This window comes from Garra rufa, chromosome 19 (genome assembly GCF_049309525.1).
Source record: "Garra rufa chromosome 19, GarRuf1.0, whole genome shotgun sequence".
Lineage (NCBI taxonomy): Eukaryota > Metazoa > Chordata > Actinopteri > Cypriniformes > Cyprinidae > Garra > Garra rufa.
This window is the reverse complement of record NC_133379.1, coordinates 40,456,740-40,474,059: the sequence shown is the minus strand read 5'-3', so window position 1 is coordinate 40,474,059 and position 17,320 is coordinate 40,456,740. Positions and strand designations below refer to the sequence as shown.

Below are 17,320 nucleotides of genomic sequence, written 5' to 3'. Positions count from 1 at the left end.
ACATCACCTGACCAAGGGCCCGCGCCGCGACCTTCGTCGCACGAAGGGCGAAGTCGGTGGCAGCGCGGAGTTCCTGCATCGTACCTTGGTCGGGACCACCCTCGTGCAGCTGTTTCAACCCCTTGGCCTGGTAGACCTGCAGGGTTGCCATCGCATGCAGGGCCGAGGCGGCCTGGCCCGCAGCGTGAAAAGCGCGGCCCGCAAGGGCGGACGAGCGCTCACACGCCTTGGACGGGAGACGCGGCCGGCCCCGCCAGGTGGCAGCGCCACGCGGGCAAAGTTGCACCGCCATAGCGCGCTCGACCTGGGGAACCGACGCATACCCCCTGGCCGCCCCGCCATCAAGGGTGGCGAGGGGAGAGGAGCCGGGCAGCGGGCGAGATGAAAAGGGCGCCCGCCAGGTCTTAACCAGCTCCTCGTGCACCTCCGGGAAGAATGGCACCGGGGGAGGGCGAGGCGATGCCGCCGGAGCCGTCCCCAGGAACCAGTCGCCCAGCCGAGAAGGATCGGCCGAGGCCGATGGAGTAACCTCCAGGCCGATCCCCCTGGCGGCTCGGAGGAGCATAGCCGAGAGCTCGGAGTCTGCCTCCGACGGGGCAGCAACCGCGGAGGGGCGCCGCGCCGCCGGAAGAGCGTCCTCACCCCCTGACTCTCCCTCTGACGCAGCGTCAGACATCTCTTCCTCCTGAGGAGCGCCAAAGGAGACGCCCAGCCCGGCTGGCGGGGAGGCGTACTGCTTTGGCATCTCGACGGGGGTATGCTGGCGGGCGGAAGACCGCAGGGCTTTTGGAGCCGGCGGAACGTTCGGCACCGTGACTCGAAATTCCCCCTCGTGCCTCGCCACAGCGGCGGAAAAATTCCGCAGGCCGTGGGGCGCGAAGGGGGGCCTGCCCGCGAGCGAGCGGCGAGTCCTCAGCATTCCCATGGTCATGCTTTCGCAATGAATGCATGAACCATCCGTGAAAGCTGCCTCAGCATGTTCAATGCCCAGACATGTGAAGCAGCTTTCATGTCCGTCCAGTGAGGTGAGGAAACTGCCACACCCAGAAGCGCACGGCCGGAAAGCCATTCTGAAAAGAACGTCTTTACACAGCCGTGAGAAATTGCTCTTTTAGTCCCGGTCTGCCCAGGGAGGAAACCGCGGCACCACTGTGCATTCAATGGGGCTTGCTCGCTGGAACGCAGGAGGCTTTTATGGCCGTGAAAACGGCCGCCCGCGGGACCCCGCTGGCGGCGCCGAGAAATTCACTCTTTTAGTTTGTCTCTTTCAATCGGCGCACACCAGCAGAGAGAGCAGCAGGAACGTGAAGTTTTCCTTTTTCTTGAGGAGAGAAGGCTTGAGCATACCGGCTCTGAAAGCGAAAGTCTGTTTGAGTGATGCGCGCCGCCTTCTTATATACCCGCATGTGCGGGGGAGTGGCCGACGCGCACGTCCACTCGCCAATTTGCAATTGGCCTTTTTTATATAAGGCTCAGAGATGATCGGTCTCTCAGGCGAGATCCCAATGTAACGTCGAAGTGATTCGACTGAAGGGGTAACTAAATCTTCATTCTAAACTTTTGACTGGAGGTGTATAATGTAGATTATGAAATATCTTATTTACTCAGGGGCATTTTTGTCCACCCATTTGAATATCTGGGGCATTTCGGTGTCATTTCTGCCCTGAGCCCTGGATAAATTTACTTTCAGCATAGAAAAAACAGTGAATTTGGGACAGATGGCATAAAATACAGTCAGAGGCCAGAAAATCAGAGCAGCAGAACAAAAGCAGCAGGAACTGAAGACACTCTTGATCAAGGATGAACTGATTTCTTATATAAAGTAGAGATGGTTCACCTTGTGTGTATTGACATCTGTAAGGTCATCCAGAGACTCAAATGGCACATTCATGTTCTACACAGATAGTGAAGACAGCTAGCGTTTCTGCTGTGGTGAACTAAACTCATCAGTGAGACAATGAAAGTGAAGTGAGATTTTCCCCACAGCGCTGACGTAACGTTGGCTTTCTGGCATCTTTTCTCAGCGAGCTCAGCGTGACGTCTCTAGACGGCTAATAATAAAGCACAAGCATTCTTAGCATTGATGCTACAGCGTTTAGAGGAAATGGTGAACTCAAGTGGCCTAAATGACAAAAGTGCCTCATATTTTCATGTGCATTCAAAGTTTAGAGGATCTGATTGCATAGAGATGCATACTGATTGATGGCACACTGTTAAATGCATTTACTGTTTATCTAATAGAAAATGTGATGAACAATTCAAATTCTGTGCATTTTAAGTTTCCTATAAAGAAATATGATAAATCATAAATGAAAAATGCTGTAGTGAGGATTGTAAATGCCTAAAAGATTTTCTAAAAAATAAATAAATATTTGATTAAAAATACTGTAAAATTCTGAAATATTAATACAACTTAAAACAGTTGTTTTCTATGTGAATATACATTAAAAAAAAAAAAATTTCATGTGGTCAAAGGGGAATTTTCAGCATCATTACTTCAGTGTCACATGATCCTTCAGAAATACTATGATACATTTTTGTGATACATTTTGTTCCAGGATTCTTTGATGTATTTGTTACATTATAATGTCTTTACTGTCACTTCTGATCAATTTAATGCATCCTTGATGAATAAAAGTATTCATTTTTTTTTGTTTTCTTTCTTTCGCTTTTTTAATCTTACTTACCCCAAACTTTTGAATCTCAGTTTCCACAAAAATATTGGGCAGCGCAAGTGTTTTTAACATTGATAATAATCAGAAATGTTTCTGGAGCAGCAAATCAGCATATTAGAATGATTTCTGAAGGATCATGTGACACTGATGAACAACTCAAATTCAACAGCTTCTTGTAAAGAAGAGAAATTAAGAAAATATGATAAGTCATAAATTACTTTTATTCTGAAGCACTAAAATGCTAATTCTGAGGATTGTAAATGCCTCAGAAATTTATGTAAAAAAAAAAAAAAGATTAAAAATACTGTAAAATCCTGAAATATTATTACAATTTAAAATAGTTGTTTTCAATGTGAATATACTTTAAAAAGTAATTTATTCCTGCAATCAAAGGTGAATTTTCAGCATCATTACTCCAGTCTTCAGTTCTAATATGCTGATTTGCTACTATGATACATTTTTGTGATACATTTTGTTCCAGGATTCTGATGAATAGAAAGTTAAAAACAAAACAAAAAGAACCTTTTGTTATATTAGAAATATCTCAACTGTCACTTCTGATCAATTCAATGCATCCTGGATTAATAAAAGTATAATTTTTTTTAGTTTTTCTTTCTTTAGTTTTTTTAATCTTTCTTACTCCAAAAATTTTGAATGTATCGCAGTTTCCACAAATATATTGGGCAGCACAACTGTTTTCAACATCGATAATAATCAGAAATGTTTCTGGAGCAGCAAATCAGCATATTAGAATGATTTTTGAAGGATCATGTGACACTGATGAACAATTCAAATTCAGCACAAGGCATTTTAAGCTTTCCGTAAAGTGAAGAAAATTCTGAAGCACGAAAATGCTAATTCTGAGGATTGTAAATGCCTCAAAAATTTTAAAAATACTGTAAAATTCTGATATATTATTACAATTTAAAATAGTTGTTTTGTGTGTGAATATACATTAAAATGTCATTTATCCCTGCAATCAAAGGTGAATTTTCAGCATCATTACTCTAAATAAACGTATGCATTTAAATATTTATATTTGTTTAAATTTTAAAAATAGAAAATGTAAAATCTCTAATTTTGATGTTTTAAATGAGATCAAATGAGATGGGAAGCTGTCGCATGACTTAAGGAGACGGCACTTAAGTTGTCATTTCAACCTGAAAAGAGTAGTTAAAAAGCGATCTCAAGGGACAGAAGTTGCCAGAAGGACATTTTTAGCCCAATTTTATCTCCCACGAGCAAAAAAGCCGAGCAGAAATAACCCGGCAAGTCACAGGCCTGAAAATCGGACTATTATAAGCAGGCTCATTATTAGCATTAGATAGCAAATTGTAGCAATAATATTGCTATTACAAGCTAAAACGCTCATTAATTCCTAATCTCAGGCACAATTAAAGGGTTTGATATTCCTCTGCATCTCTCCCCCTCGCCGCCTCGGCTCCTTTTCTGCCGCCGTTCTGCTCGCTAAGAGAAAGACAAAGCCGCTCTGAGAGGTGCTGGATTGTGGGAGGAGAAATCTTCTTCTCTCTCTTCATCTGTGCGCTTAATGCAATCGCTGGCGTTTGATTGACAAGCATAACCAAAACAGAGCGATGCAAATAGCAGCAGGCTTTGCGCCCAGCACTTTTTTTCGGCCCGCGTACAAGCGCGTTATTAAAAGAACCCCACTTTTCGACGTGGCTTAATAAGCTACGGCTGTTACCGGAACAAACGTACGCCACGTTCGCCGCGCCATCCGGGGCCTATCTGCCGCTAGCCCAAATTTTCGAGACTGGCACGGGAAACGGGCACGATAGGGCCTTAAGACGGATAAATAATACGCAAATTTAGCAGCGTGCCCACACGTCGCTGTTATTTATTTAATACGGCGTCTCTTTCCCCTCTCTTTCCTCAACGATTCACACTTTTCCGAGCATTTCCGAGCCAAGTTGCATGGCAACAGACTAGCTGTAGTTTGCAAGACCCCCCTCCATCCTCCTGCCCGACTTTCCAACAGCACAAAACTGCGACACAATTCAGGCGAAAGCGCAGGAACCGAGGGGCAAAGGCAAGGGGGAACAGGGGGGCGGCATGCAAATGATCGAACCCTAAACAACACTCAAGTCTGAAGAAAACAATAGCAGCCATTGAGAACACACGAAGGCCGCCTCTCTGCCCTCCATCTGGGCATTCGGAGCATTTAAAAACAAACGCACGCTGGAAAAAGCATGCATGCTTCCTGAACGCACCTCCGGGGTCAAGGTCATTTATTTTTTTGTGTGCTGCAATTATTTATTTATTTGCTGCTGCCGCAGGAAACATTCATCAGAGGGGGAATTAGAATCAGCTCTCGCATGTGTGTGTTTCCAAAGCAAACCACATTACAAGCCGCGACGTAATAAAATGTCACGTTTTATAAAACGCGCACTTTAACAATACAAATCTGTGCGCGAGGAAGCCTGCAGGTGCGGCGTCCATATTGCACAAATTATGCATGAGTGTGTTTGTGCAGAAAACAAGCCGAACGGCGTCGTGCGGCATCCCAAACGCCAACATCTGCCACAACAATCAAACTCACATCACACGCACACACACACACACACACACACCTGAAGTTTGCAGGTTGTGTTTTAAGGGTAGTGACATCTCCTCTCTCTCTCACACACACACACACACACACACACACACACACACACACACACTCACATGCATTGCATATTTAAACCAAGCTTATAATTACTCAGAGGGCCGTTAGACAAAACAACCCTTGCAAAAACACAAGGTTGGGATGCATTCGACATACTTGAGCCAGAGAAATGTCCACTTCCCAAAGACGTCGGTCCGTTCTTCCCGCTGCTGACAGGAGGGGAAAACATCTACAAAACAATCATGACAACACATTAAAAACTTTCACGGCAAGCCCTGAGTCAAAGAATGTAAAGCACATACTGGTTAAAAGCATTGCAGACATGCTCATCACAGCATCATAAATGCATGCACTTTAATTAGATTAATAGCATAACCTACTAAAACTCAAATATGATCCGATTGCAATGTCAAAACCAAGCCAAATTGGGCATAATCACAACTAGCCTGACTGCCACTTGAGTCTCTGTCTGGAATATTTTTGGATCTGTGGCTTCAGTGAAAGTGAAAACTTCCCAAAAGCATTTCTCACAGGATGCACATTTAGCTCTTTTTTTTAACCACTAGAACCTACTGTAATCTCACGTCAAAATTTGCAAAAATCATTCTGATGGAATTTCTGTCATCATCTGGAACAAATCCTAACGGGATCGAACTAGAATTCTTCCGAATTCCGCTCGAGCAGAATTGCATGAGGACCGAGTCCAAATGACAACGACGAGAAATGCCATGAGAAGCGTTTTGCATGTGCACAACATTTATATGAATCTATGAAAGCAGAGGGAAAAACACAAGAAAAGACTGAATAAAGTGGGATATACTACCATTGATGTGGGGAACATTTTCAAATCGCTGTTTCGCATCTATAAGACAACAGAATTACTAATGCAACATCACATCTAGCAAATCCACATAAGCTTTTGCAACTTTCTTTCAATTTCAAATGCAGTTTACGCGGCGCAAAAGTCATCTTACAAGACTTCTACGGAGTAAAAACACAATGAAATGTGACCAAAACGAAACAAAGTGTGATCGTTGACCTCCGGCGTGCAGAAACGCAAAGTGACTTACCGCGCTGAAATCCAGTAAATCGCTCAGTTCTTTATCCGTCCCTAACGCGGCCATTCTCTGATGATGATGATGGTGATGATGATGGTGATGATGCATTTTTAGAAATATCACATAAACCTAAAAACATGGAAACAGATCGCAATGAGAAAACACCCGATCAGGAGGAGCGTGTCTGATCTTCAGAAACACACACACGCGCACACGCACGCACACACGGGCACACGCACACACACACACACACACACACGGACCCACGGCACAATCGAGCCCCAAAAAATCCACTCTGCGTGAAAAAGACACTGTGCTTCAGAGCAACATTCTGCCACAAGGTGAAGCGGACGCGCAGGTGTCCGGTAGCGCGATCGCGAACAAAGTCTCTCCAAGTGTCCCTCCGACGCGCGGCGGCTTCTGCAATCCGAATCGACACACGCGATCGCGAACTGAGGGAGAATGTGGATTAAATAAACACGCAGATCTGCCCGCGACGTGTTTCGCTCGGCTCGTGGAATGTTTTATTGACAGGACGGTGAAGTAACGTTCAGCGCGCGTTCGCTCGGCGGAGAGCGGCGCGCTCCGGATCAGCGTGCGCGTACAGCCACCTACTGCAGGAGCGCTCCGAACAGACACGGCACTCGCGGAAAAAGCCTAACTTTGACTGCCACGACCTTAATATTAAACGTTTGCTTCGAGATAGACGACTTTTAGTAATTGTTTGATATTTGTGCGCGCAACCTGGAGAGCAAATGACAGCTGAAAACAGCTCAGAGTCAACTTTGGGTCACTTCATTTTTTTTTTTTTTCAATGGAGAAAAACGTTTTTAATCACTTTTGGTCTTTATATTTACAGAATAAATAAAGTAAGAACAAAATAAGGAAAAAAGATACAAATATGTTTTAATAGAGAAAAAGGTTTTTAATCAGTTTTGAGCTTTACATTTACTAAATAAAGTAAACGTAATTTTAAATGTTTTTGAGATTGAGAATAAAAACGTTTTTAGAACACCTTCCAAGGTGTTTTAAATAAAGGAAGAAAGAAAGAATTAAAGAAAAAAATTATTAATAAAAAATTAAAAATGTTTTCAATCACTTTTGATCTGTCCATTTAAAAATTAAATAAAGCAACAAAACATAAATTAAGGGGAAAGTAAAATAAAAAAAGAGAAAAATGTGTATATTTTAATAGGGAAACAACATAAAAAAACACCTTTTAATTACATTTCGAGATGTTTAAATGAAAAAATTAAAGAAACAAATAATATAAAAAGAACAAATAAAATATTTTTGAATAGAGAAAATTTTAATCACAGATTTGATCTGTACATTTGAAAATTAAATAAAGTAAGACAAAATAAATTAAAGGGAAAGGAAAACAAAAGGAGAAAAATATTGATATTTTATTAGGAAAAAAAATATAAAAATCGATTTTTAAATCACCTTTTGAGATGTTTAAATAAAAAAAATATATAATATAGAAAGAATTAAAGAAAAAAATATTAATAAAAAGAGAACAAATAAAATAAAATATTTTTGAATAGATAAAAATGTTTTTAATCACTTCTGACCTTTCCGGATGTTTACAGAAGTGTGTTTATATTAAAAAAAAAAAAAAGAAAAAGAAAATGAAGTGTAAAAAATATTTATTATTATAATTATTAATGAATAGGGAAAAAAAAAAAATTGGTTTAAAAAAAGAAAATAAGAGAAAAAAAAAGCATTTTAAAAAAGGAAAAAAATATTAGTTAAACGCAAGGATAAAGCCCTCAATCATACGCATAACTACTAATATGCCAGAAAAAAATGGTCTTCTAACATGATTTTAGCTGTTGGTGAACAAGGCCTTGGCTGATCTTTTCTCCTCAAATGCTTCATGCCAACAAAAAGCACTACAGCATTTTCCCAAACACCTGTAGTGCTGCAACAGATTGTTTTGCATACGTGAAGAGGAATTGAGTTTTTTCTCCCCCAATGAATGTGCAAAGTCACATTGCAAATAAATACATATCAACTAAAACTGCAGTTTTTGATGCACCTATCCGTATCTGTATTGATATTGATCAATGTGGGTCATCATGGGTTTAACTGATCAATTCATTTGTTCATCTGTGTTTAAATGAGTCATTATGCTTTCATAACAAGTGTTTAATACGTCTGCATTGGTGGATGACACACACGGGCCTTATGAAACCCTGCAGAAGCATCTCTTTAAGAGGTCTGATGTGTCACTGGAGTCCATTATTTCACACACCTGCGCCGAAACCTTTCCTGTTAACCCACACACACTCATCAGTGTATTCAATACAAACATGAGGATTGGAGAGCAGTAGAGAACAACTCAAATCTCACCGTCAGCGTTCACATCTGACAGACGGTCGGGAGTCTAATCGAGTCGAGTCGTGTGGATTGATGCACAACGCCTTCCAGGCCAATCCTGCATCTGTCAAACAAAAATCTGGAGGTTTTAATCTTAAAAAAATAAATAAATAAATAACAGGACTGATCACTTACTGTATAAAGACATTACCTTGTTATGAAACCATGTGTTTTGAACTACTGATGCTGTTCAGGTGGGTCAGGAAATGCATGTGTGACAAACAGCATCACTTCCTGTTTGAATGCAGCGCCTCCTGGTGGTTGCAGATTCTGAAGTTGTAGCTAAAGTTGCAGCTTTAGATCTAAAGTGATGCAAATATGCAAAAGTGACACTGCATCTTCGTGGCCAGATCTGTTTGTTGTATCACTGATGAATAATGTCAAAAACAAAAATCATTTTTGCACAGCATGATCTGAACATCATATGGGCCGAATTTGACAAACTGCACCAAATTTGAAGCAGAAGTGCAGAAAAAAAAACGTTGGATGTGACTGCACAAATCTCAATGACTCAAATGTTAATAACGGAAAACATCATATATGAATCATAAAAACTGATCTTGGCTTATTCTGGATTATTGGGCTAAAAGCATTTTTCAATATTGATTAATAAATTAAATCAAAAAGATATATAATTTGGCTTAATAAAAATACAAATCTAAATTAAAAAATAACATGTCACCCTATTAAGTTTTTTATTGAGAAAAACTTTTTAAATCATCTTTCGAGGTGTTTAAAATAAAAATAATAAAGAAATAAAGAAAAAAATTGTTAATAAAAAAATTAATAGAGAAAAAAAACGTTTTTAATTACTTTTAAACTGTACATTTAAAAATTAAATAAAGCAAGAAAAAATTAATTAAGGGGAAAGTCAACTAAAGGGAGAAAAATATGTATATTTTAATAGGGATTTTTTTATTGTTTTTTAATCACTTTTAGAGATCTATATTAAAAAATAACATGTCACCCTATGTAACAAGTTTTTTTTTTGAGAAAAACTTTTTAAATCATCTTTCGAGGTGTTTAAATAAAAAAGTATAAAGGAAGAATTAAAGAAAAAAATAGTTAATAAAGACATTTTAATATAGAAAAAAAAATTAATCACTTTTGAGCTGTACATTTAAAAATTAAATAAAGAAAGAAAAATATAATTAAGGGGAAAGGCAAATAAAAGATATGTATATTTCAATAGGGGAAAAAATGTAATTGTTTTTTAATCACCTTTCGAGATGTTTAAATAAAAAAAAAATACAAAGTTATATTAAAAAATAACATTGCACCTATATGTAACAAGTAGCAAGGGTATATTTGTAGAAATAGCCAAACATACATACATTTTTCTTTTATGCCAAAAATCATTAGGATATTAAGCATTATGTTCCATGAAGATATTTTGTAAATTTTGTCCTATAATTTGTCCTTAATTTTCTTTTTGTCCCAAATATTGTCCTAGCTTAAACCATGCATCAATGGAAAGCTTATTTATTTAGGTTTCAGATGTCAGATTTTGTGGTCAATGGTCACATATTATAAAGCTATAAATAAATATTTATTAGAAAATGTCATTATATTGTAGTAGTTATAGTGTAGTCTAATTTTTATAGGCTTATAAAAGGATGAAATGTGTTATTTTTTAAGTTGTTTTGCAACTTAACTGACTGAATTAAAAAGTTAGAGGAAGAAAGCACAAAAATTAATTAATTAATTAATTAATTAATTAATTAATTAATCAATTAATCGTGACCTTTAGAGGCAGATCACAAATTGGTCATTTTGGGGTAAAAAGCAACGTTCTACATTAACATATATTTAAAAATAAATAATAATAATATATTGTAAAAATATACAAATAATAATAATAGTAATAATAGTAATAACTATATATATTATAAGGCCAAATGCATACTTCTCTATTTAAACTAAATGGGAAAAAGGCTATATGTTTTGCCTTCATAAAATAAAAAATATATACATAAAACAAATAGATTATTATATAAAAATATAAATAAATATACATTATAAAAGATGTTTTACTAGAGTATAACTGTTAAAAGTATGAAATTGACTCTTTCTTTTCAGTTGTTTCACTATTATAGGGCCAAATTCATCCTTCTCCACTCACATTTGGTTAAAAAAAAGCTAAATATTTTAATTTAAAAAATATAAATGTACTATCAAATATATTATAGTACAGAATGCAGTTTGTTAAAGCAATACCTTTTGCCCCAGTTGTTCAGCAGCCTGTAAACTACAGCATTCAGCACAGGTTATCCAGACCTGTAGCAATATTAATAACATAACCATGAGAACAGTACGGTATGAAGCATAGCCAGAGCCACGGGAAAGAGCAGCGCAGCCTTCACATGTGATCGAAAGGAACAGGCTGCAGCTGTGGAAACAAAGAGCTGTGTGGAAACCGATTGTGAAACTTCACAAAGATTCCTCCCTGATCATGCAAAAATACCACAGTAATCAATACCGGCAACGGGGCGAATTTGGCTTCGGTCTGGAGTTACTAGAATTTAGCGGGCTCTGCATGTAAATTCAGCTCAGAGGTGCATGAGCAACATCTGAATTGTTCATCGATTTCTTTCAGCTCTGTGCCCTCAAATACTAAACGGACCAAGTGTGTTACACGATAAACGCAAACCGTTATAACTATATAATCATGCACAGTCAGGATAACAACTCTTTCCCGTCTCTTCTGTTACTGACATCAAAAAAGACAGTTTGCACGTGTAACTTTGTCTGTTACTTGGTGGAATTGTGATTAAATCCTCGAAATACTCAGATTTGTAGAAATGTGTCTCTCCATCACTGTCTCACCAATGGATCCTCTGCAGTGAATGGGTGCCGTCAGAATGAGAGTCCAAACAGCTTATAAAAACATCACAATAATCCACACCACTCCAGTCCATCAGTTAACATCTTGAGAAGACTAAAGCCAAAACAAATCCATCATTAAGACATTTTTAACTAAAATAATGAGTCTGTAATCCATGACAACAACACCTCCAGTAAAAAAAAAAAAAAAAAAAGCCCATCTCCTGTTGTCTCTCACATCAATATCCAGCCACATATTTGTTTAGAGCTGTTTTGGTTTGTAAACGGTGCTTGATCTGTGCAGATTTCTCTCCTGATTCAGACCAGACCCCTTTTTCATTGGAGAAAGCGTTATTATGGATTATAGACTCTGATTTTAGTTAAAAACATTTTCAAGATGTTAACTGATGGACTGGAGTGGTGTGGATTATTGTGATGTTTTTATCAGCTGTTTGGACTCTCATTCTGACGGCACCCATTCACTGCAGAGGATCCATTGGTGAGCAAGTGATGAAATGACAAATCAAATCAAAGTATTTTGGCTTAACTTTGCCTGTTACTTCACAGAATTTTGACAAAATCCTCAAAAAAAATGACTTAAAGTAATAGTTTACCCAAAAATTAACTTTAGCTAAAAAAGTGCTTATGAAAGATTTGGATGAGTTTGTTTCTTGATCAGATTTGTAGAAATGTGTCATTTAATCACTGTCTCACCGATGGATCCTCTGCAGTGAATGGGTACCGTCAGAATGAGAGTCCAAACAGCTCATAAAAACATCACAATAATCCACACCACTCCAGTCCATCAGTTAACATCTTGAGAAGACTAAAGCCAAAACAAATCCATCATTAAGACATTTTTAACTAAAATAATGAGTCTGTAATCCATGACAACAACACCTCCAGTATATATATATAAAAAAAAAAGCCCATCTCCTGTTGTCTCTCACATCAATATCCAGCCACATATTTGTTTAGAGCTGTTTTGGTTTGTAAACGGTGCTTGATCTGTGCAGATTTCTCTCCTGATTCAGACCAGACCCCTTTTCCATTGGAGAAGCGTTATTATGGATTATAGACTCTGATTTTAGTTAAAAACATTTTCAAGATGTTAACTGATGGACTGGAGTGGAGTGGATTATTGTGATGTTTTTATCAGCTGTTTGGAATCTCATTCTGACGGCACCCATTCACTGCAGAGGATCCATTGGGGAGCAAGTGATGAAATGACAAATCAAATCAAAGTATTTTGGCTTAACTTTGCCTGTTACTTCACAGAATTTTGACAAAATCCTCAAAAAAATGACTTAAAGTAATAGTTTACCCAAAAATTAACTTTAGCTAAAAAAGTGCTTAAGAAAGATTTGGATGAGTTTGTTTCTTGATCAGATTTGTAGAAATGTGTCATTTAATCACTGTCTCACCGATGGATCCTCTGCAGTGAATGGGTACCGTCAGAATGAGAGTTCAAACAGCTCATAAAAACATCACAATAATCCACACCACTCCATCATACAAATGCACCATTAAGACGTTTTTAACTCAAATACAAATCTATAATCCATAATAATGTTTCCTCCAATGAAAAAGTCAATCTCCTGTTGTCTCTCACATCAAAATCCAACCACATATTTGCTTAGAGCTGTTTTGGATGGTTTTGGTTTGTAAATGGTGCTTGATCAGTGATTTTTCTCCTGATTTAGACCAGACTTTTTTTGAAGTGTTATTATGTATTATGTACTTGGCTTTTAGTTAAAACATCTTCAAGATGTTAACTGATGGACAGGAGTGGTGTGGATTATTTTGGGATTGTTGTGACGTTTTTATGAGCTGACACATTAGCTAAAAATGTGTCCACCCTGAGGTCATCCAAGATGTAGATGAGTTTGTTTCATCATCAGATTTGTAGAAATGTGTCATTCCATGTCTCACCAATGGATCCTCTGAAGTGAATGGGTGCCGTCAGAATGAGAGGCTAAACAGCTGATAAAAACATCACAATAATTTACAAGTAATCCACACCACTCCAGTCCATCAGTTAACATCTAGAGAAGACAAAAGCTGAAACAAATCCATCATTAAGATGTTTTTAACTAAAATCCAAGTCCATAATCCATAATAACACTTCCTCTGGTAAATTCAGCACATACCACTTTTTCACTGAAGGGAGTGTTATTATGGATTATGGACTTGGATATTAGTTTAAAGATGTGAATTATTATTTGTGGATTATTGTTATGTTTTTATCAGCTGTTTGGACTCTCATTCTGACGGTACCCATTCACTGCAGAGGATCCATTGGTGAGCTAGTGATGAAATGACAAATCAAATCCAAGTATTTTGTTACTTGGTAGAAATTTGACTAAATCCTCCAAATAAACATCACAATAATCCATTCCAGTTCATTATTTAACATCTTGAGAAGACAAAAGCTGCATGTTTTGAAATGTTTTAACTAAAATATGTGGCCATAATCCATAACAAAACTTCCTCCAGTAAAAAAAAAAAAAGTCACCTCCTGTTGTCTCTCACATCAAAATCCAGCCACATATTTGTTTAGAGCTGTTTTGGTTTGTAAATAGTGCTTGATCTGTGCAGATTTCTCTCCTGATTCAGACCAGACCATTTTTTTCACTGGAGGAAGCATTATTATAGATTATGGATTTGTATTTTGGCCAGAAGCAATGGTTTTAAAGATAAAATGAATGCATTCATGTCAGATTATTTCTTACAAATACGCAGCTTTCGTCTTCTCAAGACATTAATTGATGGACTGGAGTGGTTAAAAATGTCTTGATGGATTTGTTTTGGCTTAAGTCTTCTCAAGATGTTAACTGATGGACTGGAGTGGTCTGGATTATTGTGATGTTTTAATCAGCTGTTTGGACTCTCATTCTGACGGCACCCATTCACTGCAGAGGATCCATTGGTGAGCAAGTGACGGAACAACACATTTCTCCAAATCTGATTTACATCTTGAAGGCCTGAGGATGAGCACATTTTCAGCTAATGTTCATTTTGGCTGACCTATTCCTTTAAATTGAAGTCTGCTCCTCAAATAAGGCATCATAAGAGTTCAGAAATGCTTTTAAGGTGTCTTTTTTAAGCTTGACATCTATTTTTTAAAGACACAAGGGTGAATAACTGCTGGTTTTGCTGGAACTATTCCTTTAAGCAAAACAAATAAAGCAAGTTCCTCCTGAGGAGATGAAGATTAATGCACGAGTCTCTTTCTGAAGCGCACAATGCTAAAACATCTTAATACTGACACAATGAGGATGCACACTAAGCCTTTAAGCCTGTGAGTCTGGACGTCTGGAGACGCGCACAGATACACGGCAAAGCTGATTTGAGATGTATTTTATTATCTGCGCTTGTTCAGGAGCAGATCTACATGCGATGTTGATATGTAATGTGAAGGTCTCTTGCATTTGTGCATTCGAGGGGTTAAAGCTCAGACTCTGATCCGCGGCCGCAGATTTAATCAAGGATCAAATGGATCTCCTTGTTAGCGTCGGGACGGCCGGGTCTATCTGGGTCTATGTGGGTCAGCGGAATTACAGCGGAAAGTGTTTGGATATCATACCGCAATTAGTGATTAGATGGAAAGGATTGCAAACACACGTCAGAGATCTCAGTGAAGCTTTAGCGATCACATGATGGAGAGAAAACAGAGAAATGACATTTATCCCAGCTTAGTTTGAGCTTCATGTATTGCTTGATGTGTTTGGCAGAGACCATCTTTATAAGAGTTTGATGAGAAATGCTTGAGTTCATATTGAGATTTCTTACTTGGGATTGTAGACTTGGGTGCGCTGGAAGATCTGAGCTCAGGTTGAGACGCTTTTCTGAAACACAAAACACGAGATTATTGAGGGAGAAAAAAATTTAAATTCAAAAAATTGAATTTATTCATACATGCAAATATAAAATTAAAAATTTTAACAGAATACATCATATGTATATATGTACACATTTATTAAATATTGACTTATTAAAATTTGTTTTAATGTACATGTATATGTACTATAAATTATATAGTTAAATTATAAGATATATCATAAAATTTAAATATATATGTACATATTTTAAATATATTTATATTTAAAATACTTATATCTTTAATTTATTTGATATGTATATATATATAAAATAATAAAAAAAACAATATATATATATATATATATATATATAATTTTTCCCCAAATACATGTAAACATAAAATAAATTTTTTTTATATTTTCACAGAATTCATAATATGTATATATTTAAAGTAAACTTTTTTACAAATATTTGTTAAAATTTGTATTAATGTATATATATATTATATTTTTCACATTTATTCGAATACCGCTTCTCAAGTATTTTCCATAAAAAATACATTAAGTTAGATTATAAGATTTATCATAATATTCCAACATGCATATTTTAAATATATATTAAAAATACTTACATATTATATTTAATTTTTTCCAAATACATGTACATATAAAATACATATTTTTAATATTTTCATAGAATACATCATATGTATTTTAAGTATTTTTAAACATTTTTTAATCTTTTAATGTATGCGTATATTTATAGTATATTATATTTTTTCACATTTATTCAAATACTTCTCAATTATTTTTTATAAAAATATATTTTTTTATATATTGTATGAGTTAAATTATAAAAAATATCATATTAAAATATATATGCATATATTTAAATATATTCATATATTAAATATATTATATGTTATTTTTTATTTTATTTTTTTATTTAAAAAAAAAATATTTATATTACAGGGAACAATGCTTTCCTATGGTAAATTTAGCAGATAAAAGGCAGAAAATGATGCGAGTTGAGATGTTCAGAAGAAAGGACATTCTGTCCCAAAAGTGAGAAAAGGGCATTTGATGGGACAGCAAGTGCATTTAGTTGAATTCCTCCGGTTTTCCAGAGGTTTGTAGGGGGAGAGAGTGAGTCGTAGGCAGGAATGATGACATAAACACAGCCTGCAGCTTTTCCTTCACAAAACACAGTATTTGCCAAACACCTGTGGCCTCGTCTGAGGGGCAGCGAGGGCCAGCAAAACGCCTCTAATACTCTTTGATTCTCTTCATTTAGATCTCGGGTTACAGCACATTCCTCCAGACAGAATTCCCCCCTAAAAATTCCCATCCCGACCTCCTCGGATAACCGTCCCGCTCCTCCCCGAGCCCAGCTGGGGCATCTTCACATTAGCAATTAAAACAATGTGTCGTTCCTCACCAGCGGTCGGCCCACAACCTCTCCACCGCCTGTGTGCGTGCGTGCGTGCGTGCGTGTGTGTGTGTGTGTGTGTGTGTGTGTGTGTGCCGGAGTTTATCCCAGAAATGTGTTATTGGACGCTGAATGCCAAGCAGATGGTCCTGCGGTTGGTACAGGTGCCACAGGCTTCGCAATCGAAAAAAATACTGCCCAAGTTCAAGTCCAGGGCACATCCGCTCCTGAGAAGAAAAAAAATGAAAGAAAAACAGGTTTGTCTAAATGAGGAGGTTTGTAGAGTGAAATGAAACGAACGCCTCATTTAAGACTCAGAGGGCAGAGTTGAAAGCTGCTTAATAAAATATTTCATAAGCTATTGTGTAAGCTCACATATCCACACCACACTGGCCTATTTTACTGAGCACATGCATTATAATGCATATAACTACAACAAATTCATAAATACATCATCTGTGCAATGCAAATACTCTTAATGGCCTGTTAATCTCTACAAGATT

General features: G+C 37.4%; 1 protein-coding gene across 1 annotated transcript in view; it reads right to left on the bottom strand.

Moving 5' to 3' along the window:
- LOC141292115 (transcription factor 4-like) overlaps positions 1-6,905 on the bottom strand; it is a 360,731-nt gene extending 353,826 nt beyond the window's left edge. The window contains exons 1-4 of the mRNA XM_073824070.1: positions 6,626-6,905; positions 6,375-6,491; positions 6,128-6,166; positions 5,461-5,533 (exon numbers count right to left, since the gene is read on the bottom strand). Coding sequence (XP_073680171.1) covers positions 5,461-5,533; positions 6,128-6,166; positions 6,375-6,470 — 208 coding nt within the window. The 5' untranslated portion in view covers positions 6,471-6,491; positions 6,626-6,905. The remainder of the gene's footprint in view (positions 1-5,460; positions 5,534-6,127; positions 6,167-6,374; positions 6,492-6,625) is intronic.
- Positions 6,906-17,320: the final 10,415 nt, after the last annotated feature.